We start from the raw sequence: 14424 nt of genomic DNA, 5'->3' as shown, positions 1-14424 counted from the left end.
GCTCCCGCTGCTGTGTGCACCCCGGCACCTGCTCCCCCCCCCCCCCCCCGATCTGTGTGTGGGGCGGAGGTGGCTACCACTGTGCGCTGGGCTTTGTGCGCCGCTGCAGCTGCCTTGGGAGCAGTGTGATGCCAGGTGTGTCCAGCCACCAGGCGGGCATGGGGCGCTATGCAGCCCAACAGCAGCAGGCACAGTGTCACACCACTCCGTGGGCAGCTTCAGCAATGCGCAAAGCCTAGTGCACAGTGACAACTGCCTCCACCCCATGGACAGATTGGGTGTACGTGCCCCCCCGGCCTCCACTGGGGTGCATACAGTGGTGGGAGCCCCCCAGTACCCTCTACGACCTTTTTAAGTACCCCTAGGGGTATACATACCTCCGGTTGACAATCACTGTCATAGGTTAAAGCAGTGGCTCTCAACTTTTTTGGATCCAAGGCCCCCCTCACTCCTGACCTGCAGGCCCCTGGCCATGCCAGTGCCCCTCACTCCCTACCTGCAGCCCCCTGGTGCCCCTCAATCCTGACCCACAGCAGTGGGGGAAGAGGGGGCATGGCCCAGGTACCACGATTCCCCTCAAGGCCATCCACGCTGCCCCCCATCGCACCTCCCCTCTGGCAGCAGGAGGTGGTGAGGGCATTGTGGGCCCCCCCAATCCATTACTCCTCCTGGTGCTGGCAGTACAGCTGCTGCAGGGGTCCTAGTGGTTAAAGTGGCAACAACTCCTGCCACCCTGTTCTGCCCTCCCTGTCCTGCTGGTTGGTCTAGCCAGGCTGCAGCCCCATGTGGGACCAGAATTTGGGGGGGAAGGGCAGAGAGAAGGCATGTGCCCACCGTTGGCCCCCTGATGCATCGCTTATTCCCCTGCTGCTCCCCAAACTTACCTGTGAGGAGCTGAAGGAGCTGCTCTACACTGCTGCCTGGCTGCTACATGCATGTGTGCATGCACACACATGCACATGGTGCCCCAGCCATATCAGCCTCCTCCCGCTCCCCCCAGCCCCAAGCAGCCCCTTGCAGGCTGGAACTCAGCCAGTCTGCAAGGAGAAACTGTTTCCCGCAGTTTTCTCCTGTAAAGAAGAATTCGTGATTTTCTCCTTTAAAAGAGAAAATCTGTATTTTTCTATGAACCTGGCAGTGGCAGCAGGCTCAGCCTGCGTATGGGCTGCCCCAGCTGACCCTGGAGATCACGATCGTGCTAGTTCCCCGAGTCCCATGGCACCCCTGAAACCTACTCATGGCTCCCCAGGGGGACCCCCAGTTGAGAACGGGGTTAAAGGTATTAGTTTATTTAGCATGGCATTGTTCTTAAACCAGCTCTGCCCAGAGTATCACAGGCTTTCACTTCCATTTCCCTAACCATATTTAACTTCCCCTGCTGACAGCTATCCTGACCTAGTCTTCCTGGCTACTGCTCAAGAACACCACTTCCTGTCTTCTGCCCCTTGTGGCTGTCCTCACCCCTTGTTTAACCTAAAACCTCTGCCTCCCAGCTGCCACCACAGAGCCCTCCCAGGTTCCAAAAATAGTCTTGTCGCACCAAGGAAATGAGTTTCCTGGCCAAGCTTGTGACACAGACGCCATGCAGGGAAATGCAGTGCTTGTTTAAGTAGGACAGTAAGTAACCCATTGGGATTAAGGACCTAGCATGGTTATTAAGTGGGTAGCCTAATGAGACCAAATGGCAGAGCACTAAATGCTAACATCTGTCCTTCCTCGTAATCACACCTTGTATTAGAAAAGACTTCAGTTACTAGCTCAGTGCTTCTGCCCCCAAATCCTTTACTCAGGGCTTTTTAAGATGAACAGACTCATCCTGGGCTGAGATTTGCTGGCTCATTGCGCCCCAGTGATTATTTAGCAAGTCGACAATTCCAGATCTGAAGAATATTCCTACCTTGCTACAGACTGTGCTTCTGGATAGCGACCCAGTAACGCTAAACACTCAGCTTTGAGGATTTTGAACCGGTGACAGGCAGGGGCAAATTCCAAAGCACGGTCCATGCAAAATACAGCCTAGTGAGAGAAGAAAAGCAAATGGAAACAAAGCCAACAGCCTCAGGCCCAGATCACCACAGCCATACTGGCTGGGTTGGTTGTTTTTTTTCCTTCAGGACACAGGCATGTGAAAACCCGGATGCCTGAATGGTCAGTAGCTGCAAATGTAAGTCAGTAGAAATCCCGATTCTACGGGCCCTTCACATGTACAAATCTATAGCTCCCTCTGTGTTTCTAAGAGGTGTTATGCAGCATCACATATACCAATGAAGGTCACATGGGACACCTAGAGAAGAAACCCATTCCCTTTATGCTTTCTAACATGATGGTGATGGGCACTGAAGAAAACCTGAAGAGAAGACAATTCTGCTTCTGTGTTCCCTGCATTTCTCACTCCATGGCTAGGGTGTGTGGGAAATGGCAGAAATTCAATAGATTGAAAAAGCTTGAACCAGACTGGACAATACACAAGAGGATACAGTGCAGGGACCGATCTTGCACTGGCTTGACTGTAGTGGCCTGAGTGACCTAATAGGTCTTTTCCATATCTTATTTCTCTGGTGGGGACAGCTGCATGAGAACAGGATCATTGTTCCACTAAGGTTCATCTGCTCCTATGCCCTGGCTCTCAATCCCTCGTTTGTGACATCATAATTAGTTGCTGTGGAGAGCACTGAGATGCTACAGATCGAGGACCCTGATGCCTTCTGGGTGGGGAAGGAGCTGAAGCAGCTCTCCAGAGACAAAGATTTTGTTTCATACATACATCCTAGCAAAGGGAGAAGAAAGAGATGAAGAAACCCCGAACACAAGACATGGGCAGAGTAGATAGAAACTCCAGGTTGTCCAAGACATTCCAGTTGCAATTTGCACTCAAGAGAGGCAGAGCTGGGATTTACCATTATGGGATCCTGAGCCAGACTTCAAGACTCTCTCCTGCAGGCATTTTTGGCCTCAGTAACTGCTTCCAAACAACAGAGACCTTGAGTTTACAATGAAGGGAAGGAAGCCTCCTGCCCTGGGCCAAGCACTAACTTTATATACATCCACTAAAGGCTACTGGATGTGTGCATAACTTGCAGGTGAGGGGCAAGGGGCAAACTGGCATTTCAGATTTCATTCTAATATTTTTGTTAAGATCAGTCAGCACAAGCTCCATCTGGCCACAACCCATGGGAGACAGAGGGAGAATTAGGGCTCTGGCAGATGCACTATGGATACTGGTGGATTTCTGTTAAGCTACAGGAAAGTAGCATAAGGTGTGTGGCCACAAGTGCACAGCACCCATGGGTAGACCATGACAAAGTTGCCACAAAGGTGAACTCGTCAGCTAGGGGGTGACAGGGACTGCTTCTTAATTCCCCCTACGTTAGAGAAGCCTGTCAGTGAGCAGGCTTGCCAGAACCAGTACGAAGAGTTAAAGCACCGGCAGCCCTTAAAAGTTCCTGGATACCAGCAGCCCAAGACCAGAGACTGCTAAGGCAGCAGACAGTCTCTTCTCTGGTGCTTTAATGGGCAGTGGGACCCAGAGCTACCCACGGTGTGGCAAGGGCCTATCAGGTGGTTTGCACTGCCTGATCAACCCCTGCCACCACTGCACCCCATCCCCCAGTTCCTGCAGGCAGCCTTGAGAGCTCACCTTGCTGGATGGGGGTAAGGGAGAGTGAAGCACAGTGGGATACTGGGGGTGTCTCTCAGGGCCTGCATCCACATTAAATCTGTGATAGACAAAGCTTCCATTGACAAAGGAACAGAAACTTTTTTTTCCTGAGGATCCACCATTTTTTTTATGTCTGATCAGCCATTTTTTTTGGCACGACAAGCAGTGTGAACATGCGGCCATCTGGTTTTTGTCATACTAAACTCCCTTATAAAGCACAATACATGTAATGGGTGCGAGACCCTTAGAAATAACACTGAAGAATGCCCTTAATAGACCTGCACCTCCTGCCAAACATCCTTGATGGAACACTGGCAAAGAACCTTCCTTTGTCATTATGAAGACAGCTGACTGATAGGAATCCTGGGCATTAAAAAAAAAGCAGCAGCAATATTTGATCTATAGCTGCTGGGAATATAATCTAGTGGAAAACCCTCTCTTTGATACCCAGCAGTCCACCCACGGTCAACCCAGGCCTATTAAGAGCCAAGAAGATTCAGGTGAAGCCAATTAGCCTGTTTTCTCTTTGTCTATTTAGTACTAGACCAGTTAGAGACATCATTTAGATATATACTACTTGCAAGGTGCCCATTTTTCCCCCCATAGCATGAATGTTACATAGCAGAAAATGGAATCACTGCCTTCTCTCACTCTAATTGAGGTCCTGTGCTTATACAGAGAAAGAGAGTGTGCAAGAGAACATGTGTGCAAAAGCACGAGAGCGTGCACACATTTCACAATTCTTGTTCCACTAGCCAGAACAGAAATTGCTTCTGGTAATACTACAAAACAGAACACGCGTATTGATTTTACCTTCCTGAAATCTCGTTTCTCAAAGTCTATTTCAGCTATTTTCTCATATTCCAGGACAGCACTGGCATTCTTCAACTGAAAAATAGGAGAGAAAAGTCATCTTCTACCATTCTGCAACTCCGCCATAGGGCTAAACCACTAACCCTCAAAAAACCAAAGTATGAAGTGTTATTGGCCAGGGAGCAATACTATTCCAAAGCTAAGCTTGCTTCTTCAATGCAGGCAAATCAAGGCTGGATTGATACCCCTGGGAATAAAGGCCTGTAAACAACAGCCCAAGAACAAGACTGGCAGCAAGACTGCAGGCATAGTCTACCCATCTCTCCACTCTACTGCTAACCACTACTACTCCTTTTGCTCAGCTAGTTTCCTTTTTTTCCAGGGATTTCAAAGACATTAGGGCTGGAAGGAAGCTCGGAAGATCATCGATTCCAGCCTCCTGCCCCAGGGGCAGGAAGTCAGCAGGGGTCATAGGATCCCCACAGGATAAACATCCAAATTTCTCCTGAAGGCGTTCAAAGTAGGTGCTTGAATGAAAGACCAGCTGAGCCCCCAGGCCTCTTGGATAAGGAGACCATATTCAGGAGAAGCCTGGAGAGACTAAGCTGTCTGACCACCTGCACCTAATTTAATCTCTCCTGCTACATCACCACACACAGTGACTAGGACTACTAACCCAGTCTGGATTTGATTTGCAATTTATTGTTGAATGCCTCTCACAGCTCTCAATTCCACTCTCCTGCATGGCCCTGATGAAAGAGTGTTTCTTACCTCCTGTTGCGCCTGAGTATTTTTATGATCCAGTTCTAGAACCCGTTGAAAGCAGCGGCTGGCAGCCATGGCATTTCCTAGAGAGAGGTGACATTTCCCTTCCCGGAGGTGCCCCTGAGAAGACAGTGGGAAGTGAGTGCAATAGCTGTGGACAAGGGGCTCCAAACACAAGCGAGAGATGTACCAAAATGGCTGTTCACGTACCCTTACAAAGCAATCATCCAATCTGACTGACTGTTGGGAGTCTCCTAGTGCTTCCCGGAACCTCCCCAACATCATCAGGGTGGCAGCTCTGTTGCCATAATAACTGGCATTATGAGGACATATATCTGTGGGAAAGTTACATCATGATTAACATAATATGAAGAGCTACTTGCATTGTGAAGTACATTTGAGGGATCATACTGAATTCAAATGCTTATTCCCTGGCTGCAAGTTTAGGTTGGTACTACCTGAATGCTTTTATACGGGGGTCACCCAAGGAGCCAAATTGGGACCAGGGCCCTCTTGTGTTAAGAACCGTTCAAGCACACATAAGAAATCACATGAAGTGTGCTAGCCTATGGAGATCAGCCTGGGGAATATTAGTGATCATATACAGGAGGGAAGAGAGCAATGCTTTTATTTCCCACCACTGCACCAACCTGAAGGAGCTCAAAGCCAAACTACACAGGTGGATCAGATGCAGAAATACTGCTCTGCAGTGCTATAGCCACTCCCATCTCTCATGAGCCTTTACAGTCAATCCAGTGAGGTTTTGAAGGATAACTAACATGTGCCCAACACTGTGACAATACAAAAAGGTTTCGGCAAGTGCTGCTGGCTGCCCCATTCCACTGATACTCCATACATTTCATCCATAACCTGTTTTGATTTTCAGGGACAGGATTCAGCAAGGCCATGACCACCCCCAAGTCACTCTCACCTATGGCTTTTGTGTAGTAGTTGTATGCTTCATTGTAATCTTTCTTGGCATAATAAACATTTCCTTGCTCCTTGAAAGATTCTGCTTCTCTGCAAGGAAGTAAAACATCACACATTAAGGCGACAACCAGACTGGAGAGACCCTTTAGAGTGACCAGCACCCAGAATCTGATCCCTAGCTGATCTAGGACAGCTCTTTGCTGCTCTACCAGCATAAGGCTTATTGTCAGGTCCCATATGTGGCATTCATGGAAGAAGTGGGCATCCCTACGTGCTGGAATCGCTTCTTGGAGCCACAAGCAGCTGACTGCTCATAGGTCAGCATAGGATCACAGGAACCCAGTAATAGGTTAAGACCACTTGTGCGCATCCTTCCTCTTGCTGCACCAGTGGTCTTCTTGATGCTGGCTCAGCACTGGAGAGCATTTGCTCCACAGTTCTGAGAAAGCAGCTGCAGGCACTTTTATAGTGCATACCAGTTGCAGCCCGCGAGGTGCTGTGTGCCCCCCCCCACTGAAATCAACAAAGAACAGACGGTGGTAACCATCTTTCAGGACCAGCTCAATGCTTTCCAGAAAGTGGCCAATGATGCATATACCCAAGAGTTCCTCTTTAAATCAATGAGGACTGAGGCTACTAGGCAGAGTTTATGGGGGGGCCCAGCACTTCTCTCAGGGGCAGGCCCAGGAAGAGTCTTTACTCCTATAAGTAAGCGTTTGCAGGGATAGGTTTAAATGCAAGACATGTGTAACATAAATAAAAGCACATGAAAGCTTAGCTCCCCTGCAAGCAAACAGTCCTCCCCACTTCTGCTTTGCACTCCCTGTTTCAGCTTTGCTAGGTTAGCAGGGCAGCTTCACTGGGAGCTTGTCCTGGCAGCGCTCCGCATCCCCACAGCAAGTCCTTGGCATTGCATACTTCAGGAAACGCTGCAGCGAGGGACAAATTCCGTGCATGAGGAGGCGTAAATCAGGTGGAGCTGGGCCCCAGCACTGTGTTTGCTGTTATTTTCTGCTCTTGAAAAAGCCACATTCATCTATATTTACAAATGCTCCTTCTCCCACATCCCAGCTGCTCGTTCATACCAAGGCTTGAAACTTGTAACTGCCTGCTCCAAAGCAGTGACATCTCTCAGAAAAACCTCTCAAGTCTTGTGAGGCAACAAAACAGAGAGTTTGGCTATTTGGGCAGTCCCAGGAGTTCAGCTTTCTGGGGTCCCCAAATCTGTGCTGAAAAATTTACACAAGAATGTTTCTCTGCCCACCCTTTCTACACTGTTTAATGAGGAAGATAATAATGAAACAGACATTAAAAGATGCAACTCACCCTGTTCTAGGAAGCATTTCAACCAACACTGGCACAACAGCCTTTGGGTCTTCACCATTGCACCCAAAACCACAGAAATGAACGCATCTGACGTTTCCAATGATTAGTCCTTCCACACCAACTCCCACAGCATACACTTAATACCTCATCCTCAGAGGAAAACAAGTCCCAGATAGAGCAACAGGACAAGTTTGCAGACTACAAACTTAACGATCAAAAACCATTAGTGATACAATCCAGGATTCCAGTAATGTTATGTCCTTCTGGCATTGACTGCTATTGTACTGGGCTAGTCCAGCCGCGGATATTAGTTGCACCCAAAAATGACTGCCTCCTTAACACCAGGAGTGTAGTCGACTAGCACAAGTCACCTTATTCCTTATAAAGGAAATGCCGGCCAACTGATCCGAATATAGATTTCCCAGTAGCCGTGGCGTAGAAGCTGTTGGAACTAAAATAGCTAATGGGACATTCCAGCCTGCCAGAGCAGTTACATTCAGAGGCTTAGATACTCAGATCACTCCAGAGAGTCGTCAGCCAACTGTCTCCACTTTCAGAAAACCAAAGTGTGGAGAGTTAACGAAACGACCAAAGACTCGGCAAGGCATTTTACCAGGAGAAGTGATTTACTTCTCCTGGAAGTCCCAAGCAATCCAACACCACTGCAAACAGCTCTAACAATGCCAAACCTGGCAGGATAGGGATGCAGGGTGAACAGATCAGGAAGCCCCTGCATCGCATCTTTGGCTGCCCACTTCCCATAACTCCTAAGGAGAGGTAAGGTGATTGATCTGCCTAACTGCTGGCAAACTTCAACTACCACTGTGGTAAGTATGCTTTGAGGCCTGAAGAGCAAGCCATATGAAAAAAGCCTGACAGATATGGGACTGTTCAACCTAGAAAAGAGAAGACTTTGGGGAGGGATTTGGTGGCAGCTTACAAATACATCAGGGGTGAGCATCAGGGGCTAGGTGAACAACTATTCACCAAAGCACCCCAGGGGAAAACCAGGAGCAATGGTCAAACTCCTAAAAGAAGGTTTCAGACTGGATATAAGGAAAAACTTCTTCACAGTTCATGTGACCAGACTCAGGAACAGGCTTGCAGCAGGGGTGGTACAGGCACCGATCCTGAAGATCTTCGAAGGGAGACTGGATGAACACCTTGCTGGGGTTATTTGGCCCCAGCAGTCTTTCCTGCCCAGAGCAGGGGGGCTGGACCCAGTGGTCTCACGAGGTTCCTTCCAGCCCTAAACTTCTGTGAATCTGTAAGGTAGCACTGTGGTAATATCCGAAGGCTCCACTCAGGGTCATGCTAAAAGTTAGACAAATACAGAAAGATAAGGCCTGCCTTGAGGCGCAAGCACAGTTGAGTCTGTCAACAAATGCAAGGTCATGTATTTAATTTGAGTCAATTGTTCAAACACTTTGGAAATACAACTGTTAGGTGCGACTCCTGGCAAATCACTCCCTCAGAGAGACATTGACCCTCTATGCTGTACCTGTGCAGAGGCAAATTTGATCACTGATGAGCCTTTTGGTATGAAAAAGATTGGCTACCCCTTACTTGAGCTACGATGCCTATAATATAAAAAAGTGGCTCTCCAATTGCAGCGTAGGAGGCATGAGTTTTCTTACAGCATTAGAACAAGAGTCCTTTACGAATACATCAAGTAACAGCAACAAAGGAGCTTTGCCAAGTATGCCCCGGTTGTAGATGCAGTGCAACAAGTCAGAGACCTGCTGGCCTAGAGCGTTTTTAGAAACAGCCTACTATTATTTAATGCTTACATCGTGGTATGCCTAGAAGCCATCCAGGTCAGCACCATTATGCTCGTCACTGCATGCAGCAAATGACAGTCCCTGAACCAGAGGCCTTTCCACACCAACACCCAATTCAATTATTGTTCGTTACAGACTAACCCATTATGCGAGAAAAATCGTCTTTTCTAAGAACGGCACCCACTAAAAATACTGCTATGCTGAGATGGTCGGCGTTCTGGGCACCCTGGCTATCTGCCTGCCCCTTTCTCTATGGGGTTGAACTGCCACCACCACAGCCCCTGGCTGTCCAAGGGGGCACATTTCAGCAGAGTAGCAGGCGTTCTGGAGGGAACAATGGGAGCTATGTGAAGCAAGCCCACTAGAGAAAGGACAAAGGGAATTGTGTTGAGGCCAGTTAACATGTTTTTAACCTCATTCAGGCTTGCCATTGGCCATTCCCACACAACTGCCTCATGCAAAGGGTTGTTTTCACTGAAATGTCGCAGCTTTGCCAGCTGGCAAAACAAAAGACACAGTGTGTTGTCACTCCGAGGGCTTCAGGGTCACAGCTAAAATATGTGCTACTTGCTTCCATTTGTAATTTTGCACCAGCTAGATTCAATCCAGGACATCGGCAACGGGACACATACGCCCCTAGTGTAACTCCACCAAAGTTAAGAGGCGCATCAAGAATCAATAAGGCCCAATACGGTTAGGCGCTGCTTAAAAGAGGTGTTGGGGAGTCACCAGATAGCAGACAAGTGAGTTATCTGAGTGTGCAAATCCTGAGCTGGGAGTGTAACAAGCTCACGTCCAGGGCCTGGCTGTTACAGAAAGTCCATCTCAGGGGCTGGCAAGCATCTGTTATCATCTCCCATCCAAGTGCTGGCTTTAGTCTGGGTGGAACTTCTCTTCAGTGTCTGGTGAGAAGCTACGAAGATCCCCTTCTTCATGCTCGTCCCACCAACATGGATGAGGATTCAAGCTCAGCTTGGAGCATCCATGGAAGGATGTTATGCTGGGTCCTCACTCGGGTGCAGCCTTCTGCTGCTGTAGTGACACCTGTAGTCACTGCCCACCCTCAAAGTCAGCCCTGCAGCATGCACATGGCATTTGAGCATGTCTGAACATCTGACTGTAAAAGTGGAGCTCTCCTCAGCACCCGCCCCCCTTGAGACATAGAAGCACATTCTGAAGATGCCCTGTTTTATAAGAGGAAAAGGAATTTGCTCTGGAAAGGAAAAATAAAATAAAATAAAATAAAATAAATCACTCACTTCACTAATGCTATTTTCCTTTTAGTCAGTACATGCTCCTACTGGGGGGCCATGAGCTGAGAATAAGCAAGTTTCAAAAGATATCTGCAACCTACCTCATAGCTGCACCGCACTGGAGATTTCTTATTCCGCTCCTCCGATATTTGATGCAGGATCAGGAGGATGGATTTACGTCACAGGCCTTGAGGGGGAATTCACGTTTTGGAAGACTAAAAAGGTGCCAGTGCGCAGTGTTTACTTCAGAGCAGGATTATGGTTCACCCATTCCAAATACAGCAAAAAAAATGGTGGGGGCCATCCCACGCAGCAAGAGCTTTGGGATGGGATTCCACTCTAGTTTCCATCATTTTCTGGAAAAGTCTCAGAGCAACAACCCATATTTAAAATTAAGTGCTGTCCCTTGGAGACCCTTTGTCTTGTGTTCTGAAGAACAGGGACGCACAGAGTCCAAGACACCACCAACCTCACGGCCTGCTGAACCACTTACCACACAGGCACTGAACAGCAGCAGAGGACTGATTTATAAGTTCTCGAGCAAGCTTAGCAGTCAGGCTGCAATGAGATGGTGCCTAGGAGGTACAGGTGTGGGGCTCACAGCCAGGACTTCTGGGCCTGTTCCTTGACTGCTAGCAGTTGCTGACCTCTGCACCTCAGATATGCTCAGCTCTGAAGTGAGAGGTTAACTACTGACTTACCTCCAGGGACCTGCAAAACTATGCCATGTATACAAAGCACTCTGAGATGCTACGAAGCATACAAGGACAACCGTTTCCTATTCTATTGCTGTCGGACTCTCTCTCTTTTACTGCTTCCTTTTACAGGGCTTTGTTGACAAACTACAGCGCCTTGGGTAGTACTACGCGATGGGAAGAAAACACAGCCGCTTTTATTGTTTGCATGGTTCTAAAGCTGAATAGTGAACAAGATCTTGCAAAAAAAAAAATAAAAAAATCAAGGAGCCTTCAAACTGTGTAGGCAGAGTTGCTGGGTAGGCAAGATGAGTGGCGTGAGAGCCGGGGAAGAGAACAGCAGCATCTCTCCCCAGTTGTGTTCCATCAACATTGCAGAGACACAGAGAAAACTGTTCTTGTTTACCACAGTCCCTGGCTATAATAACAAAAAATGCAGATCTCCTGATATCATTAGTAATTGTTCCATCCAAACAGATGCTGCAGTCTGAATGAGGTCATTCTGCATTGCACTGATGTAGGCTGCATTCCCCACTTGCTACTTTTGAAGCTGAAGAAGAATCGTGTTTTGCTAAAAATACAATCCAGTCCTGAATGGGCTCCTTTGTTAGGAGAGGTTAGCGTCTCTTCAGGGCCTCTCCGCCGTAAACCCTGAGGGTGGGGAGGAATAGAGTTGCATCAAGAATCTCAGCAAGAAACTTCTTTCCTTGCCTGTGAGCGCTGCAAGAGTTGCATTTGGAACAACTCCCTTCCCTTGCAAGTTAGCGAACATTTGGCTTCTCCTCTGAAAAGCTTTGTCAAGCCCCCTCAGTTCTCAAGGCGTTTCTGCCAATTCCAACCTGGAAAGCCTCATTCCTTGCAGTGTAAAACTGTACATATGTCCCTGACACCTTCCTCAAGACTCCAGGGAAGAGGGCTTCATCTCAGACAGGAGACAGACCTGCAACCATCATCTTTCCACCACACAAATCTCCTCTGAACTCCTCAATGCCAACACTCACCAAGTGGCTGAGGGGGCTGTAAACCATCACTACACTCTCCCTATTCACCTTACCTCCTCCGCAACTCCAGTCCTTAAGAGATCTTGGGATTCAGTGGCTGAGAAGAGACTTCATCCTGAACAACCACAAGGCAAGAAATGTGGTTTTGCCCAAGTTTGTCTCCTGACTGATCTGAGCTTTCCATCTGCCTCCCACTGGCTTATAAATCCTAGCTGTAGTTTTGCCCCCTCCAAGCTCACAGCCAAACTTTTAATCATTGGAATAAATCTAGGTAGCATGTGGTTTTCATGACAGATTTTCCAGAAGCATCAGAACTTCCTAGGCTCTAATCTGAACAACATTCATCCTGCCTCAGGGATTCATTTAGGGGATTTTATTCTGTGACATGGAGCCACTTTTCCTTCTAGCTGGTAGAGATCTATCCTGGTTCTGCCACTGGGTGTTATTCAGCTGCCTATGTGAAATAAACTTTGTGATCCCATGGCAGATGAGTGGGCAAATCTCTATAGTGGCCTATACTGCCCGTCTGAGTATAAGTTAAAAACTGAATGGGACCCAGAGACCAGCCATCCCCTCAACATGTGAAGGAGCTGCCTCCAGGTCAGGGAACAGACAGAGGATGAGGGAATTAGCATACGTAGAGATCAGCAAGCACAGAAGTCTACTCCAACAAGGAACGTGCAGCTTCCTGGCCGGACACATCAGCCTCTCTCTCAACACTGAACTCATAACTATTTTACAATTTAAATGGTGATCTTACCCTGCAGCTAGACAATGTCAGGCTGGGAGCCACCACAGCCCAAATGAACACAGTGGTAGACTCCAGCCTCCAAGCTGCCTGCTGCTCTGTGCACCAGCACCCCCTGATGATCAGTAAGTATTGCTGCTACCAGTGGCTGAGTGGGGATATTCAGCTGATGAAAGGGGACCTGTTGCTAAGAGGCTGACACCTGGGGAAATTCAGTATCTGTGTAGGCAGATGGTTATGCATGCTTCAAAGTCATTTCCAAATGTTGTGGTGTTTGATTTCATTGTTACATACAAATATGCCAGAGAAGAGGAGGACAGTCAGAACAAGCTGCTAGAAAGTAATATTCTAAACCAGGAATTGGCACCTAGGGCCTGCAGGCTGGATCTGGCCTATGGTGCCATTTTACCTGGCTCACAGACCTGGGGAGAGATTTAGTGGTGTTTCAGCAACAGGAATAAGGGGGAACTAGGGCTATGGCTGCAGCTGCATGGGAAGCAGCCCGCGCTCAGAGTTAAGTTCTGCTAAAGCAGCCCCCTGCTGCAAAATGCTGACCACCTCTGCATTAGATCAGTGGTCAGGAACTTTTTGGAGCTGCAGGCTGGGACAACCAGGCTCAGGTCAAAGATAAACCAGTGTTCTAGCTGAGCTGCCACTGCTTCTCCCTGCCCCCTGGCTGCAGCACAGACACATCTCTTAGCTGTCTGGCCCAGGTACGGGCAAAGCTCCCCACTGCCAACAATGCTGCCATCATCAGGACATGATTTTGGGCCCCAGTTTACAGGAGCTATTGGCCTTCAAGTTCAGCTTTATAATGCAATTAGGGATTTCTTTTAACTAACCGGTTTGATAACTAACCGCAAGCAAGATAAGTTTTTGATCTACAACAGGATTGCTGTATTTTCGTGCATGTGACATATCCCCAAATATAACACACACACACACAATTTTTTAAAGGCCCCAGGAAGGGAAAAAGACCTTACCTTGTTGTATGGGTAAGTACATAAAGTCTGTGCTCTTTGGGGCTGGGGCCTTGGGCCTTGGGCCTGTGCAGCAGGGCCCATTCCAGCCATAGGGCCATATGCTGGCTCCAGAGCTGCATGCCAGGTTAACCAGCACATGGACCTGGAGCTATTGTGTGGGGTCTGGCCACAGGCCAACCCTGCATGACAGCACAATCCAGCAGGTAGTATGGGAGGGCAGCCCCCCCATGAGTTCAGAAATCTGGCTTGGGGGGAGGGGGAAGACAGTGAAAGCATTAATTACCATGGCTTTCAGAGCTGTGGCAATTAACGATGCCACCACTCCACCCCCTGAAAAATGTCCAGACCCATGGGAAGCCATTTACATCACATATAATGTGCACCCCACATTTTTTCCAGCTGGTTTGGGGAAAAATGTGATGCTATATGCAAGAAAATATAGCATTCAATCTAAAGAGGTGCTTGTCCACC

The 14424-nt window shown here is 48.3% G+C and overlaps 1 protein-coding gene across 3 annotated transcripts in view; it reads right to left on the bottom strand.

The window, feature by feature from the left end:
• The window catches only part of DNAJC7 (DnaJ heat shock protein family (Hsp40) member C7), a 33164-nt gene that overhangs the window by 14592 nt on the left and 4148 nt on the right, over positions 1-14424 (bottom strand). The window contains exons 1-6 of one of the 3 annotated variants that reach the window (XM_019476510.2): positions 10628-10648; positions 6168-6256; positions 5447-5571; positions 5243-5356; positions 4472-4546; positions 1898-2016 (exon numbers count right to left, since the gene is read on the bottom strand). In XM_019476510.2, the coding sequence (XP_019332055.1) occupies positions 1898-2016; positions 4472-4546; positions 5243-5356; positions 5447-5571; positions 6168-6256; positions 10628-10632 (527 nt within the window). In that variant the 5' untranslated portion in view covers positions 10633-10648. Of the gene's footprint in view, positions 1-1897; positions 2017-4471; positions 4547-5242; positions 5357-5446; positions 5572-6167; positions 6257-7492; positions 7525-10627; positions 10649-14424 lie in introns of those variants that run through there. The other 2 variants (XM_006264551.4, XM_059726946.1) reach the window with 2 other exon arrangements.

Source organism: Alligator mississippiensis, chromosome 4 (assembly GCF_030867095.1).
Source record: "Alligator mississippiensis isolate rAllMis1 chromosome 4, rAllMis1, whole genome shotgun sequence".
Lineage (NCBI taxonomy): Eukaryota > Metazoa > Chordata > Crocodylia > Alligatoridae > Alligator > Alligator mississippiensis.
Note: the sequence above shows the minus strand (reverse complement) of the source record. Positions and strands in the feature narration are given on the sequence as shown.